The 17750-nt window shown below is 37.2% G+C and overlaps 1 protein-coding gene across 8 annotated transcripts in view; it reads left to right on the top strand.

Annotated features, from left to right (window-relative positions):
- Positions 1-17750, top strand: part of WDR41 (WD repeat domain 41) — a 209020-nt gene that overhangs the window by 122306 nt on the left and 68964 nt on the right. Inside the window, exon 1 of one of the 8 annotated variants that reach the window (XM_042941771.1) lies at positions 6274-6418. The exons of the other annotated variants lie outside the window; for them this stretch is intronic. Within the exon in view, the coding sequence (XP_042797705.1) occupies positions 6392-6418 (27 nt within the window). The 5' untranslated portion in view covers positions 6274-6391. Of the gene's footprint in view, positions 1-6273; positions 6419-17750 lie in introns of those variants that run through there. 8 annotated transcript variants of the gene reach the window in all.

The following is a 17750-nucleotide window of genomic DNA, read 5'->3' as shown; positions in this document are numbered from 1 at the left end:
ACAAGTGCCCTTATTCATCAGTACTCCTGTATCCCTTGGATAAATTCCTAGCAGTGCTATTGCTGGGTCATAGGGTAGGTCTATTTTTAATTTTCTGAGGAACCTCCACGCTGCTTTCCAGAGCGGCTGCACCAATTTGCATTCCCACCAACAGTGCAAGAGGGTTCCCGTTTCTCCACATCCTCTCCAGCATCTATAGTCTCCTGATTTGTTCATTTTGGCCACTCCGACTGGCGTGAGGTGATATCTGAGTGTGGTTTTGATTTGTATTTCCCTGATAAGGAGCGACGTTGAACATCTTTTCATGTGTCTGTTGGCCATCCAGATGTCTTCTTTAGAGAAGTGTCTATTCATGTTTTCTGCCCATTTCTTCACTGGGTTATTTGTTTTTTGGGTGTGGAGTTTGGTGAGCTCTTTATAGATTTTGGATACTAGCCCTTTGTCCGATATGTCATTTGCAAATATCTTTTCCCATTCCGTTGGTTGCCTTTTAGTTTTGTTGGTTGTTTCCTTTGCTGTGCAGAAGCTTTTTATCTTCATAAGGTCCCAGTAATTCACTTTTGCTTTTAATTCCCTTGCCTTTGGGGATGTGCCGAGTAAGAGATTGCTACGGCTGAGGTCAGGGAGGTCTTTTCCTGCTTTCTCCTCTAAGGTTTTGATGGTTTCCTGTCTCACATTCAGGTCCTTTATCCATTTTGAGTTTATTTTTGTGAATGGTGTGAGAAAGTGGTCTAGTTTCAACCTTCCGCATGTTGCTGTCCAGTTCTCCCAGCACCATTTGTTAAACAGACTGTCTTTTTTCCATTGGATGTTCTTTCCTGCTTTGTCAAAGATGAGTTGGCCATACGTTTGTGGGTCTAGTTCTGGGGTTTCTATTCTATTCCATTGGTCTATGTGTCTGTTTTTATGCCAATACCATGCTGTCTTGATGATGACAGCTTTGTAGTAGAGGCTAAAGTCTGGGATTGTGATGCCTCCTGCTTTGGTCTTCTTCTTCAAAATTACTTTGGCTATTCGGGGCCTTTTGTGGTTCCATATGAATTTTAGGATTGCTTGTTCTAGTTTCGAGAAGAATGCTGGTGCAATTTTGATTGGGATTGCATTGAATGTGTAGATAGCTTTGGGTAGTATTGACATTTTGACAATATTTATTCTTCCAATCTATGAGCAGGGAATGTCTTTCCATTTCTTTATATCTTCTTCAATTACCTTCATAAGCTTTCTGTAGTTTTCAGCATACAGATCTTTTACATCTTGGTGAGATTTATTCCTAGGTATTTTATGCTTCTTGGTGCAATTGTGAATGGGATCAGTTTCTTTATTTGTCTTTCTGTTGCTTCATTGTTAGTGTATAAGAATGCAACTGATTTCTGCACGTTGATTTTGTATCCTGCAACTTTGCTGAATTCATGTATCAGTTCTAGCAGACTTTTGGTGGAGTCTATCGGATTTTCCATGTATAATATCATGTCATCTGCAAAAAGCAAAAGCTTGACTTCATCTGCCAATTTTGATGCCTTTGATTTCCTTTTGTTGTCTGATTGCTGAAGCTAGAACTTCCAGCACTATGTTAAACAACAGCGGTGAGAGTGGGCATCCCTGTCATGTTCCTGATCTCAGGGAAAAAGCTCTCAGTTTTTCCCCGTTGAGGATGATGTTAGCTGTGGGCTTTTCATAAATGGCTTTTATGATCTTTAAGTATGTTCCTTCTATCCCGACTTTCTCAAGGGTTTTTATTAAGAAAGGGTGCTGGATTTTGTCAAAGGCCTTTTCTGCATCGATTGACAGGATCATATGGTTCTTCTCTTTTTTTTTTTGTTAATGTGATGTATCACGTTGATCGATTTGCGAATATTGAACCAGCCCTGCATCCCAGGAATGAATCCCACTTGATCATGGTGAATAATTCTTTTTATATGCTGTTGAATTCGATTTGCTAGTATCTTATTAAGAATTTTTGCATCCATATTCATCAGGGATATTGGCCTGTAGTTCTCTTTTTTTTACTGGGTCTCTGTCTGGTTTAGGAATCAAAATAATACTGGCTTCATAGAATGAGTCTGGAAGTTTTCCTTCCCTTTCTATTTCTTGGAATAGCTTGAGAAGGATAGGTATGATCTCTGCTTTAAACGTCTGGTAGAACTCCCCTGGGAAGCCATCTGGTCCTGGACTCTTATTTGTTGGGAGATTTTTGATAACCGATTCAATTTCTTCGCTGGTTATGGGTCTGTTCAAGCTTTCTATTTCCTCCTGATTGAGTTTTGGAAGAGTGTGGGTGTTTAGGAATTTGTCCATTTCTTCCAGGTTGTCCAATTTGTTGGCATATAATTTTTCATAGTATTCCCTGATAATTGTTTGTATCTCTGAGGGATTGGTTGTAATCATTCCATTTTCATTCATGATTTTATCTATTTGGGTCATCTCCCTTTTCTTTTTGAGAAGCCTTGCTAGAGGTTTGTCAATTTTGTTTATTTTTTCAAAAACCCAACTCTTGGTTTCGTTGATCTGCTCTACAGTTTTTTTAGATTCTATATTGTTTATTTCTGCTCTGATCTTTATTATTTCTCTTCTTCTGCTGGGTTTAGGCTGCCTTTGCTGTTCTGCTTCTATTTCCTTTAGGTGTGCTGTTAGATTTTGTATTTGGGATTTTTCTTGTTTCTTGAGATAGGCCTGGATTGCAATGTATTTTCCTCTCAGGACTGCCTTCGCTGCGTCCCAAAGCGTTTGGATTGTTGTATTTTCGTTTTCGTTTGTTTCCATATATTTTTTAATTTCTTCTCTAATTGCCTGGTTGACCCACTCATTCGTTAGTAGGGTGTTCTTTAACCTCCATGCTTTTGGAGGTTTTCCAGACTTTTTCCTGTGGTTGATTTCAAGCTTCATAGCATTGTGGTCTGAAAGTATGCATGGTATAATTTCAATTCTTGTAAACTTTTGAAGGGCTGTTTTGTGACCCAGTATATGATCTATCTTGGAGAATGTCCCATGTGCACTCGAGAAGAAAGTATATTCTGTTGCTTTGGGATGCAGAGTTCTAAATATATCTGTCAAGTCCATCTGATCCAATGTATCATTCAGGGCCCTTGTTTCTTTATTGACTGTGTGTCTAGATGATCTATCCATTTCTGTAAGTGGGGTGTAAAAGTCCCCTGCAATTACCACATTCTTATCAATAAGGTTGCTTATGTTTATGAGTAATTGTTTTATATATTTGGGCGCTCCGGTATTCGGCGCATAGACATTTATAATTGTTAGCTCTTCCTGATGGATAGACCCTGTGATTATTATATAATGCCCTTCTTCATCTCTTGTTACAGCCTTTAATTTAAAGTCTAGTTTGTCTGATATAAGTATGGCTACTCCAGCTTTCTTTTGGCTTCCAGTAGCATGATAAATAGTTCTCCATCCCCTCACTCTCAATCTAAAGGTGTCCTCATATCTAAAATGAGTCTCTTGTAGACAGCAAATAGATGGGTCTTGTTTTTTTATCCATTCTGATAGCCTATGTCTTTTGGTTGGCGCATTTAATCCATTTACATTCAGTGTTATTATAGAAAGATACGGGTTTAGAGTCATTGTGATGTCTGTATGTTTTATGCTTGTAGTGATGTCTCTGGTACTTTGTCTCACAGGATCCCCCTTAGGATCTCTTGTAGGGCTGGTTTCGTGGTGACAAATTCCTTCAGTTTTTGTTTGTTTGGGAAGACCTTTATCTCTCCTTCTATTCTAAATGACAGACTTGCTGGATAAAGGATTCTCGGCTGCATATTTTTTCTGTTTAGCACACTGAAGATATCATGCCAATCCTTTCTGGCCTGCCAAGTTTCAAAAGAGAGATCAGTCACGAGTCTTATAGGTCTCCCTTTATATGTGAGGGCACGTTTATCCCTTGCTGCTTTCAGAATTTTCTCTTTATCCTTGTATTTTGCCAGTTTCACTATGATATGTCGTGCAGAAGATCGATTCAAGTTACGTCTGAAGGGAGTTCTCTGTGCCTCTTGGATTTCAATGCCTTTTTCCTTCCCCAGTTCAGGGAAGTTCTCAGCTATAATTTCTTCAAGTACCCCTTCAGCACCTTTCCCTCTCTCTTCCTCCTCTGGGATACCAATTATGCGTATATTATTCCTTTTTAGTGTATCACTTAGTTCTCTAATTTTTCCCTCATACTCCTGGATTTTTTTATCTCTCTTTCTCTCAGCTTCCTCTTTTTCCATAACTTTATCTTCTAGTTCACCTATTCTCTCCTCTGCCTCTTCAATCCGAGCTGTCGTCGTTTCCAGTTTGTTTTGCATTTCGTTTAAAGCGCTTTTCAGCTCCTCGTGACTGTTCCTTAGTCCCTTGATCTCTGTGGCAAGAGATTCTCTGCTGTCCTCTATACTGTTTTCAAGCCCAGCGATTAATTTTATGACTATTATTCTAAATTCACTTTCTGTTATATTATTTAAATCCTTTTTGATCAGTTCATTAGCTGTTGTTATTTCCTGGAGATTCTTCTGAGGGGAATTCTTCCGTTTGGTCATTTTGGATAGTCCCTGGAGTGGTGCGGACCTGCAGGGCACTTCCCCTGTGCTGTGGTGTATAACTGGAGTTGGTGGGCGGGGCCGCAGTCTGACCTGATGTCTGCCCCCAGCCCACCACTGGGGCCACAGTCAGACTGGTGTGTGCCTTCTCTTCCCCTCTCCTAGGGGCGGGATTTACTGTGGGGTGGCGTGGCCGGTCTGGGCTACTTGCACACTGCCAGGCTTGTGGTGCTGGGGATCTGGCGTATTAGCTGGGGTGGGTAGGCAAGGTGCACAGGGGCAGGAGGGGCAGGCTTAGCTCGCTTCTCCTTAGGTGATCCACTTCAGGAGGGGCCCTGTGGCAGCGGGAGTCAGATCTGCTGCCAGAGTGGTGGCTCCGCAGAAGCGCAGAGTTGGGTGTTTGCGCGGAGCGAGCAAGTTCCCTGGCAGGAACTGGTTCTCTTTGGGATTTTGGCTGGGGGATGGGCGGGGGAGATGGCGCTGGCGAGCGCCTTTGTTCCCCGCCAGGCTGAGCTCTGCCGTCCGGGGGCTCAGCAGCTCTCCCTCCCTTTGTCCTTCAGCCTTCCCGCTTTCTGAGCAGAGCTGTTAACTTACGACCTCCCAGACGCTATGTCGAGCTTGCTGTCGGAACACAGTCCGTCAGGCCCCTCCGCTTTTGCCAGCCAGACTCGGGGATCTGCTTGGCCGGCAGGCTGCCCCTCCGCCCCGGCTCCCTCCCACCAGTCCGTGTAGCGCACACTATCTCTCCACCCTTCCTACCCTCTTCCGTGGGCCTCTCGTCTGCGCTTGGCACCGGAGACTCCGTTCTGCTAATCCTCTGGCGGTTTTCTGGGTTATTTAGGCAGGTGTAGGTGGAATCTAAGTGATCAGCAGGACGCGAGGTGAGCCCAGCGTCCTCCTACGCCGCCATCATCCCCGGTTCACTCACTTGGAATTAATGTTTGTAGTTTTGATACAACATTTTTATTGGGCTGATGGGTGGTTTCTCCCCATTATTATCTAGGGAACCAAATATTTTGTATCCTAAAGAGAATTTGGGGGGATAATAGGGAGCCTAGGGGCAATACCAATTTGTTTGGTCTAGACTCATAGGGTAGCCAGAGTCTTCTGGCATATAAAACCTCCACAGGTTAGGGATCGAGGACTAGAAACTCAGGTGGTATTAACGAGTTGCAGCCAGTGAGGTGTTGTGGAGGCATGGGGGATTTACAAGGATGAAGAATGTATATTTTCAGGTAGTTATGAGTATTTTTTTAAATGGAGAGTTGCCCAGGCAACATACTTCTTTCTAATCTATTTTCTCCCCTCCTCACCTTTCTCCATTTCACTTCACTTCACCTTAGCATGCTTGCGGATTAGAGGTCTTTTATGAGTCTTTGTAGTGAGTAAGTAAGAAAAGGCATCAAGTGATAAAATTGAATGAGTAATGGATTACAACTTCAATTCCAGGTTCTGGGTTTGGTCATAATTTAGTTTCCTCATCCGTGGAAAAGGAGATTTGGTGAATTATTACAAAGGCCCTTTTCAGTTCTCAAATTTCAAATCTCAAAAATGCTATGATTGTGTCTTGTCATTTTATCCACAGTTTTTTTTAATGTTTATTAGTGAGAGAGAAAGAGACAGAGCATGAATGGGGGAGGGACAGAGAGAGAGACACACACAGAATCCAAAGCAGGCTCCAGGCTCTGAGCTGTCAGCACAGAGCCAAAGGTGGGGCTTGACCTCACAAACCATGAGGTCATGACCTGAGCTGAAGGCAGATGCTTAACCAACTGAGCCACTCAGGGGCCCCTGTCCATAATTTTTTCTTTATACTCAGCCCATCTGCCTTATCAGAATCCCTACCTCAAAGTCCTGAATTTTGGTAGTCCATGGTTGCACCCAGGCTGATAATTAAGGTAGGTGGGAGCAATTAAACAAGGGCATGTAGAAACCGGGAGAATTTGAGTTGTCTAGAAGAGTACAGTTTGATGATATTTTTTCCTCTTTGGAGAATGGTTATAACAACTAATCATTTTCCTGCTATATAGATGGATGGACAGAAATAAGTTTATAACAGTTATAGGTATACATTATATAGTAAGGTGTATATTAAGAACATAAAATGGAAAATGAAGTAATTATCTAATTATTTGGGACAGTATAAGATAGTCAGATATCATGACTCCAAAGATTGTAGTCCAAATAATTCCATTTGTTCAATTCTCCTGAAAACTGCTGGCTTTTTTAAAAATTAAATTCCAGTAACATCTTAGGTATTTTATATAATGCTCATGGTTTATATAATCTTAGCAATTATATTAACAAACCTACAAAGAAATAGATTTCCATGTTACAGGTGAGGAAGCTGAGATTCAAAAAGGTTAAGTAAATTGTTTAAATTCAGGGCAAGTGGCAGAAGTGGATTAATATCCAAGTTTGTCAGACTCTAAACTCCATTATAAAACCAAATTCTCTGCTGTTTTTTTCTTTTTAATAAAGACTATCGTTAGGTATTGCTATGTTAAATACTACTACGTATAATCCCCTCAAATATTATCTGAACCCACTTACCTACGAGTGGGTCTTTTTAATACCTATGGCATACTCCGTAATGATGGGGAATAGGGAGCAAAGTGACCTGCAGTTTTATGGGGTTCAGATGTGAAAGAAAGTTTCTTTCCAGGATGGATCAGCAGCAGAGGAGGAGCAGGATGGGAGAAAGTGACGAAAGATTTGATTACAAGGGAATAAGGCTAGTAAATTTGGTGATGGAGATGGTCATTCTGTGTATACCAGTGTTTAAAGCACTTCTTACTCAGTTGAGTTTCCAGTCTTTGAGCTCTGTTTCACTGCATGTGTGACTGTTAGGAAATTCATTTGTGGTTGATTTGATTTTTTCATGTGGAAAATTAAGCTAACCATACTTAGATCTTACTGCCTCACAGAGAAAGTGTGAAAATTAATGGGTTAATGGTGGAAAAGAGTTTAAAGATCTTTAGACAAAAATACTGTTATCAGTCCTAGCATAGAAGCATTTGGACTCTAGAATAATGCCAAAGCAATTACTAAGATATTGTCAATGTACACTTATTAATTAGAGTAGATATTTTTCACCTTATATCTGTGGTTTCTAAATTAACAAATCTGATTTTATTTAATCAAAGCATTCTAAATGGGCCTGGAACCCAGTCAGAGAATGATCTCACACCAAAAGTCCGAGATAGATAATTATCCTGGCTTTCTCTTATGATTGTTAGTTCTTCAATTAGGCGTTTTTTCCCAGTGAGGCTATGCATGGATACTGTGAAAATAACACTCTAAGAGACTTCAAGGAAAGTAATTTAGGGAGCTAAATTTTTAAAGTTGTTTTTCTTTAATTTGCTAAAAAATAAAAAAAGTAATGTACTAGAAACACATATTGAAATATATTGAAAAAGTAAAGTGCTTTAATATTTTCAGTGAGTAATCCAGGGTCTTAGATTAACTAATCTTCTAGAATTTTGAATGTGATACCTTTTTTGTATGTGTCTGTATATGATAGATACCAGAAAAGATTTCATATTTTTTGTTACCATGAAAGTTATAGCTAAAAACTCATGAAAAAGTTAAGGTACATGCCCAGAATTGGAACATTTTTGGCATGGGATGCATATTTAACATAAAAATACAAACTTATTTAATAAAGATGAAAAAGAAAATATTTTAAAAAGCTTGGAAATTACTTAATCTAGATGCAAACCAGGCTATTTATCAGTATTGTTTTAGACACAAATTTTAAATCTGCTCTAAGCTTTCACAAGAAGCTATTTTCAAGTTGAATCTTAAATAATTATGTCTCAATAAATATTTTGTTTGAATTTCTTAGTACATTAAGTTAGAGATAATTTGATACAGCAGTGGGTAGGTTAAATTTGGAAAGAACAAAGACTAAGTACTTAGAGTTAAATAGCAACCTGTACCTTCAATTTAATATAATGTTAATTACTTAGTAAAGTGAATACAAAAATTAATGTCCTATGGATTAAAAAAAAAAGAGACCTATCTATAAGCTGCCTAAAGGAGAATCATATTAGACCTAAAGTCACCTACAGATTCAAAGTAAGGGGATGGAGAAACATCTATCATGGAAATGGATGTCAAAAGAAAGCCAGAGTAGCAATACCTGTATCAGACAAAATAGACTTTAAAACAATGTAACAAGAGACAAAGAAGGACACTGTGTGACAATAAAGAGGACAGCCCTACAAGAAGATATAACAGCCGTAAATATGTATGCACCCAACATGGAAGCACCCAAATACATAAAACAGTAACAAACATGAAGGAACTAATAGATAATAATACAATACTAGTAGGGGACTATACACTCCACTTACATCATTGGACAGATCATCTAAGCATAAAACCAACAAGGAAACACTGGCTTTGAATGACACACTGGACCAGATGCACTTAAGATATATTCAGAATATTCCATCCTAAAAGAACAAAATACACATTTTTTTTCAAGTGCACACAAAACATTCTCCAGACTAGATCACATATTAGCCCACAAAACCACCCTCAATAAATTTAAGAAGATTGGAGTCATAACATGCATCTTTTCTGGCCACAATGCTATGAAATTAGAAGTCGACCACAAGAGGAGTGCCTGGCTGGCTCAATCAATTAAGCATCTGACTTTGGCTCAGGTCATGATCTCGTGGTTGAGTTTGAACCGTGTGTCAGGCTCTGTGCCAACAGTTCAGAGCCTGGAGCCTGAATTCTGGAATTCTGTGTCTCCCTCTCTCTCTGCCCCTCCCTCACTCGTGCTCTGTCTCTCAAAAATGAATAAACATTAAAAAAAATTTAAAAAAGAAATTCAACCACAAGAAAAAATCTGAAAAGACCAAAAATACATGGAGGTTAAATAACATGCTTCTGAACAATGAATGGGTCAACCAGAAAAACCAAAGAGGAAATCAGAAAGTACATGGAAACATAGGGCACTGCATGGCTCAGTCGGTTGAGCATTCAACACTTAATTTTGGCTCAGGTCATGGTCTCCTGGTTTGTGGGATTGAGTCCTGTGTCAGGCTCCATGCTGATGGCACAGAGTGTTCTTGGGGTTCTCTCTCTCCCTCTCTCTGCCCTTCCCCTGTTGGTGCACACATGAGCTCACTCACACTCTCTCAAAATAAATAAATAAACTTAAAAAAGAGTACATGGAAACAAATAAAAATGAAAACACAACTGTCCAAAACCGTTAGAATGCACCAAAGTGGTTCTAAGAGGGAAATTTATAGCAATACAGGCTGACCTCAAGAAGCAAGAAAAATATCAAATAACCTAACCTTACACCTGAAGGAGCTAGGAAAAGAACAATAAACAAAAACTTAAGCCAGCAGAAGGAAGGAAATGCTAAAGGTTAGAGCAGAAATAAATGGCATAGAAACTAAAAAACAATAGAACAGATCAATGAAAGCAGGAGCTGGTTCTTTGAAAAAATCAATAATATTGATAATTCTCTAGCCAGACTTATCAAGAAAAAAAGAAAAAGGACTCAAATATCAAATAAGAGAGGAGGAATAACAACCAACACCACAGAAATACAATAAGAGAATATTATGAAAAACCATATGCCAACAAGTTGAACAACCTTGAAGAAATTGGTAAGTTCCTAGAAACATAAACTACGAAAACCAAAACAGGAAGAAATATAAAATTTGAACAGACCAATAACCATCAAGGAAATTAATCAGTAATCAAAAAACTCCCAACAAACAAAATAGCAGGACCAGAAAACTTCACAGATGAATTCTACTAAACATTTAGAGAAGAGTTAATACCCATTCTTTCAAACTATTCCAAAAAAGTAGAAAAGGAAGGAAAACTTCCAAATTCATTCAATGAGGCCAGCATTACCCTGATACCAAAACCAGATAAAGACTACACAAAGAGAGAGAGAGAGAGAGAGAGAGAGAATTACAGGCCAATATGCATGATGAACATGGATGAAAAAATCCTCAATAAAATAGTTTCAAACAGAATTAAACAATACATTAAAAAAATCATTCACCACAATCAAGTGGGATTTATTCTTGGATTGTAAGGGTGGTTCAGTATTCACAAATCAATCAACATGATATACTATATCAGTGGGAGAAAGCATAAGAATCATGTGATCCTTTCAGTAGACATAGAAAAAGCATTTGATGGGGTGCCTGGATGGCTCAGTCAGTTAAGCGTCTGACTCTTGGTTTTGGCTCAGGTCATGATCTCACGATTTCATGGGCTCGAGCCCAGAGCCTGCTTGGGATTCTCTCTTTTTCCCTCTCTCTCTTCCCCTCCCCTGCTCACATGCTATCTCTGTCTCTCTCAAAAATAAATAAATAAACTTAAAATAAAAAGCATTTGAAAACATACAACATCCATTCATTATTTTAAAAAATCCTCAACAAAGTAGGTTTTGAGGGACATACCTCAATATAATAAAGGCCATATATGAAAAACCCAGAGCTAACATTGTCCTCAGTGGGGAAAAACTGAGAGCTTTTCCCCTAAGTTCAGCAATAGGGCAAGAATGTTCACTTTCACTACTTTCAACATAGTTTTGGCAGGCCTAGCCACAGCAATCAAACAACACAAAGAAGTAAAAGGCATCCATATTGGTAAAGAAAAAGTAAAACTTTGACTATTTGCAAATGACATGATACTTTATGTACAAATCCTGAAATACTCCACCAAAAACCTGCTAGAACTGATACATGAATTCAGCAAAGTTGCAGGATACAAGATTAGTGTGCAGAAATCTATTGCATTTTATATACCAGTTATGAAGAAGCAAGAAAATAAATTAAGGAAATAATTCCATTTACAATTGCACCAAAAAAATAAGATACCTAGGAATAAACCTAACTAAAAAGATCTATATTCTAAAAACTATAAAACACTTATGAAAGAAATTGAAGATGACACAAAGAAATGGAAAGACATTTCATGATCATGAATTGGAAGAACAAATATTGGTCCATACTGTCCCAAGCAGTCTACACATTTAACGCAATCCCTGTCAAAATACCAACAGCATTTTTCATAGACCTAGAAGAAACACTTCTCAAATTTTGTGGTTAAGTTTCTTAAAAGACCCCAAATAGTCAAAACAATCTTGAAAAAGAAAAGCAAAACTGGAGGCATCCCAATTCTGGACTTCAAGTTATATTACAAAGCTGCGGTAATCAAGACAGTATAGTACTGGCACAAAAACAGACACATAGATCAGTGGAACAGAACAGAAAACCCAGAAATGGACCCACGACTGTATGGTCAACTAATCTTTAACAAAGCAGGAAAGAATATCCAATGGAAAAAAGTCTCTTCGACAAATGGTATTGGAAAAACTGGACAACGACATCCAAAACAAAGAAACTGGACCACTTTCTTCCACCATACACAAAAATAAATTCAAAATGGATAAGAGTCCTAATAATGTGAGACAGGAAACCATCAAAATCCTAGAGGAAAACACAGGCAACAACCTCTTTGACCTTGGCTGTTTGCGACTTCTTACTAGATAGGTCTCCTGAAGTAAGGGAAACAAAAGCAAAAATAAGTTATTGGGACTTACTCAAGAATAAAATCTTCTGTGTAGCAAAGAAAACTATCAATAAAATTGAAAGGAGGCCTTTGGCATGGGAGAAAATATTTGCAAATGACATATCTGATAATGGGTTAGTATTGAAAAAATATAAAGAACTTCTAAAACTCAATGCCCCAAAAGCAAATAACCTAATTTAAAAATGGGCAGAAGATATGAACAGACATATCTCTAAAGAAGACATTCACATAGCCAACAGACACATGAAAAGATGCTCATCATCACTTAGCATCAGGGAAATCCAAATCAAAACTAGAATGAGATATCACCTCACACTGATCATAATGACTACAGTTAACACAGGAAACAACTGGTGTTGAGGGTGTGGAGAAAGGGGAACTCTCTTAAACTGTTGGTGGGAATGGAAACTGGTGTAGCCACTCTAGAAAGAAATGTGGAGGTTCCTCAAAAAATTAAAAATCGAACTATCCTATGGTCCAGCAATTGCACTACTATTTACCCAAAAGATACAAAAATACTGATTCAAAGGGATACATGCACCCTGATGTTTATAACAGCATTGTCGACAATAGCTAATTTATGGAAAGAGACCAAATGTCCATTGACTGATGAATGGATAAAGAAGATGTAATTCTATCCATTCTGCTGCTTAACTTCTTTCCATTTTTCAGACCTCAGTTCAAAGGTCACATCTTTTTTTAAGTTTATTTTTTTTTTTTTAGTAATCTCTGCATCCAATTTGGGGCTCAACTTCACAACCCCAAGATCAAGAGTCGCATGCTCTTCCAGTTAACTGAGTCAGCCAGGCACCCCCAAAGGTCACATTTTTAATTAATGATGCTTATCTTAACATATCACTCCATGTCAGTCAGGTTACCTTATTGTTTGCTTTCATAGAACCATGCTCCTTTCTTATATAGCACTAACCATAAATGTAGTTATTTCATCATCTTTTTACAAGACTATAAAATATAAAAGCTCTGTGAGTACCAATACCATGTCTATCTACTTTTGCTTATCATTATATAATCTTATCATTATATAACCTTCTAACATAGTAGACATTAATATTCAACAAATATCTATTGACATGCCACTAAGTGCCAACAAATATAAATTTCTTGAATAAGGGATCCTCATTTTTAAGGCTCATTTGACAATCTTTCTGATATATATTATCATATTTTAACCACTCCCTATTATTGGATATTTAGATTTTTTCCAATTTGTAACTATTATGTAATAACATGAAGACTGTTTAGATTGTAGCAATTGGAAAAAACAGGTTACAAAAGTGAATGTACAGTGTGATTATGTGTAGAAATAAATGTACAGAAAGAAAGGTTGGAAAGGAACCATGAAAATGGTAAGAACCATGTAAATTATGGTAAGATTGTAGGTGCTCTTTCCTTTCATGTTTTCCCAATTTTCTATAATTGTGCTATAATTTTATGAAAAAAATTTTTAAGAAGTGCTATTTTTCCATTATGCTAATATATAAAACTATTAGCATAACTCATGTAGGGAAGCTTTAACTCTTACAGTAAAAGAAAGAAAAAAATTAACGTTTTTGTAAAACAAGATAAAGAAAATAAATTATTAAGCAGTCATTGATTGATAAAAGCCATCTGTGGGCATGTGCAAAGGGTATAAAAATTTGGCTATTCCCAGGGTAGAGGGAGGAAGGTCTTTTTGTAATCGAAGGAGCTAGAAAAATAAATTGGGCTCATGAACATTTAAAAAGCATACTTAAAATCTGGCAAATACTGTGTGGAAATTATTGAGTTTTGGGAAATTGTTCTTTTAATGTATGTTTAAATTTTTATAAAGGAACAAAGGTATAAATAGCCCTTTTAAAGGGCTAGTTTGGAAAAAAACTAAGCAACTTCTTTATGTCATCTTTAATATTGTGTGCAAAATAATTTCTATTCCTTCATTCAGTGTAAGGAGGAAGAAAGCAGGTGGATGAATGAGGAATAGTAATTTAGTTCCCAGGGAAACTAATTGGAGAAAAAGATCATTTTAGGATCTGGAGATATGGCGCTGTATCTAGACAACTGTGAATTTTTCTGCTGTTATTTTCTAATCTTGGAAGGAAGAAGTTGCATTACAGATTTTAAGTTTAAGAGCTAATTTAGTTATATTTAGTTATATGGTAAATGCTGATCACTAGCAACATTAGAAAGGCAATGCCAATGAAGAATTCAGGCTATCACGAGCAGGTGCACAGATCTGTAGATTGCCAAGCAGTAATAAGATATGACTCCATGACTTAGGCTCTGGAATCTTTATAAAGTTTCATTAATTAGGGGTTAACAGAAAAAGCTATGTAAAAAAGTACATATGACATATAGTTGACAGGAAGTTGATCACTGCAAGAATATAGAAGTGGAACAAATTCGTATATATTATTATATACCAATCACTTAAGTGTGTTTTAGCCAACATCTATGAAATAAAATCATAATTACTTAAAGCAGCCTTTACTTTCAATCAATAAGAAATTTATAAACCTTTTTATTATGCCTTAATCAGAAATTTTCCACTGCTACTTAAGATTCCCTGGGGCTTTGAAACAAGCCTTGGCACACAGCAAGAATATTATATGTGAGTGTTCAATATGATAATGTATTTATATATTAATTACTGACTTCTATTTTCAGAATTTTAATAAGGCTTTTACTCCTAGGAAATTTGGGGTCACAAGCTCAATTTTATTATTTATTTAGTTTTTTAAATGTTTATTTATTTTCAGAGAGTGAGAGAAAGAGATGGAAGAGAGAGAGAGAAAGTACAAGCAGGGGAGGGGCAGAGAGAGCAGGAGAGAGAATCCCAAGCAGGCTCTGTGCTGCCAGCTCAGAGCCCAACGTGGGGCTAGATTTTATGTCCTAAAAACTTCACATTGTTCTTTGTCTCTTTGTAACTACTCCCAGCATGCATACTCGTGTGTGTATGCACACACACAATTACAGAGCATGGCTTTTCTGAACTTTTGGCGCATATTAAAATCATCTGGTGAATTTTTAAAAATCTGATGCCCAGGTTGCTCCCTATCCCAGTTACATATATTCTGGGTGGAATCTACTATAATTTTTTGAAGCTCTCCAGGTGATTCTAGTGTGTTACAAAGTTAAGAATTACTATAATTAAAAGGGATTATAAACAATTACTGTTCTCGATGAGCAAGTAAACCAGAAAAATTGTAAATTCATTTTAGTTTTTCCTCATTTAACCTAGCTAAATATATAATATTCTTGTTCTGTATTGACAGTTACTGGCTATGTATGCTCAATGGAATATTGTATTCATTGATTGATTAACTTTCTGAACCCCTAAGGATGGTAGAAGTGAAATAGGTGATAAAGTAATTATAATACACATTACCTGTTACTGATTTATGATGTGCTCATCTATAGTATTAATAATTAGGGTGGCTTGTGGGTAAGAATCCAAACTTAAGTAATTCTTCTTGGTAACCTAAATGGAGATTTAGTATCTGAGAAGTTTTATGTACCAGAATTCTAAACAGGCACAGTGATAGTAACAATAAAGCAATTAAGCTAATCTATTCTTGCAACTTTCTAGCTGCTGACAGTGAACTAACCTAAGCTGACCTTTACTAATAGAACTGCACATGTGATAGAACTGTGGATAGATGTTTGAATAGATTCATATTGCTAAAGATTACTCCACGAGATACACAGAAAATAAAAATTCTTTGCTTGTGTTGTTCAGAGATTTAATGTGATACACTATTGCCTGACTGTGGTTGATTAATAAGTCATTAAAAAAAGTCTGAAGCTCATTCACACAATGGAAAATGTTATGGTGGATTTCTATCATCACCAATGCACTCATTACAAATCCTGTAATTATGAATGAAAAGCCATTAGAGATAGAGACCAGGAACTTCGTTTAAAATTCTACATTCTGCTTAATTCCATGAAGTATACAATACACTCTTTAGTAGGAATACAAATTCCTTAGCTGAACAATTCCTTGTTTGAGTGAGAGCTCAGGATATACTGGTGCAATGGAGTGTGTTGAAAAAAGGTCACCTGGAGAAAAGGAACTGGTTGTATTTGTTAAAGGGGAAATAAAAAAGAGCTTTAAATAAGAATTATGATCTAGTGGATCTTTCAGAGGGAGGTTCTAAAAATTATAAGTGATACTTTGTTTAATACAAATCCTAATTAATAGGGGTATGGTTTTTTAAATTCTTTTTTAAAATCTTGAGTCAGAAAAACCGGGGTTTGAGTCCTAGCTCCATTACTTAACAGACAGCATTAACCATGATTAAGTTATTTCACATGTTTGTGACTCAGTTCTATCATCTGTAAAATGTAGCTCTTTCTCTTGCTAAACTCATAAGGTAGTAGAAAGGGATTGAAACCTGAAAATGTTAAGTAAGTTTGTAGTAAAGATTATTGTTAGCCCATGCAATGGCTATTAACCATCTTTACTGGTTTTGGCAGAACTCTAATTTTGTTTAGATATTTACCCATCTGCCATGAGGTAAATCATGAACTCATTTAATGTGGTGATCCCAGTTCATACTAGTGATTTTTAGAAATGAGAAGGAGAACCAATCCTGGTCATTGAGATGTGTGGGGAAGTTCTTCCACAGGTTCTATTTAAGAGTTACTCACCTATGTTGGTAGAGTAGCAAGATTCAGTGACAACTTGAAGTTGTCAATAAATATCTTTAATAGCTTGAATTTTTAAAATAGCTTGATTGAGATATAAGTCACATGCAGTTTACCCATTTAAGGTGTACTACAGTTCATTGCTTTTTAATATATCTACAGATAAGTGCACATATTATTACAGTCAATTTTAGATGTGTTTATCAACCTCAAGAAAAAGTTACCATTGCTCTGACCCACTTCCCCCAGCCCTAAGCAACCACCAATCTACTTTATGTCTCTGTAAATTTCCCTATTCCGTGTCATACAGTAGGTGGTCTTTTGTGACTGGCTACCTTCCCTTAGTATAATATTTTCAAGGTTCATCCATGTTGTAGCATGTATCAGTATTTAATTCCTATTAGTTGCTGAATAATATCCTATTTATGGATTTTCATTTTATTTATCCAATTGATGGACTTTTAGTTTTTGCTCCCTTTTACCTGTTATTAATATGTGCTATAAGTACACATTTCTGTGAAGACGTGTTTTCATTTTTCTTGGTTATATACATAGGAGTGGAATTTCTGGGACCTGTGGGAAAAAAGGGAATTCCAGGAAGATGGCAAACTATACCCCAGGGTGACGGATATTCATCAGGCCTGCTCAGATGGGAGCAGGAAGTTTGAAGTTTTAAGGAGAGAGGTCTCCAGAAATATAATGGAACTGGTATCTTAGAGTCACCAGAAAGAACCAGGAAAAGAGGCAGTTAAGAAGAGCTTTCCTGGGAACAGAACAAACCTTAAATTCTGACCTTAAAAACTGTCCTTGTCTGAATTTTATTGGATCATACTTTAAAGTATAAATTACTTGGGGCATTGTCAGAAACAATCAGCCTATGATTAGTGGAGACTAACAGCTGGTTGTAATACCAAAAGGGGCGGAACACTTAAAAGAAAAATTGGGGAAAGAGACAAAGAGAGCCCTGCCGAAACCGAACATTCAATGATGACTGTCCCATACTGA

This window comes from Panthera leo, chromosome A1, assembly GCF_018350215.1.
Source record: "Panthera leo isolate Ple1 chromosome A1, P.leo_Ple1_pat1.1, whole genome shotgun sequence".
Taxonomy (NCBI): Eukaryota; Metazoa; Chordata; class Mammalia; order Carnivora; family Felidae; genus Panthera; species Panthera leo.
Note: the sequence above shows the minus strand (reverse complement) of the source record. Positions and strands in the feature narration are given on the sequence as shown.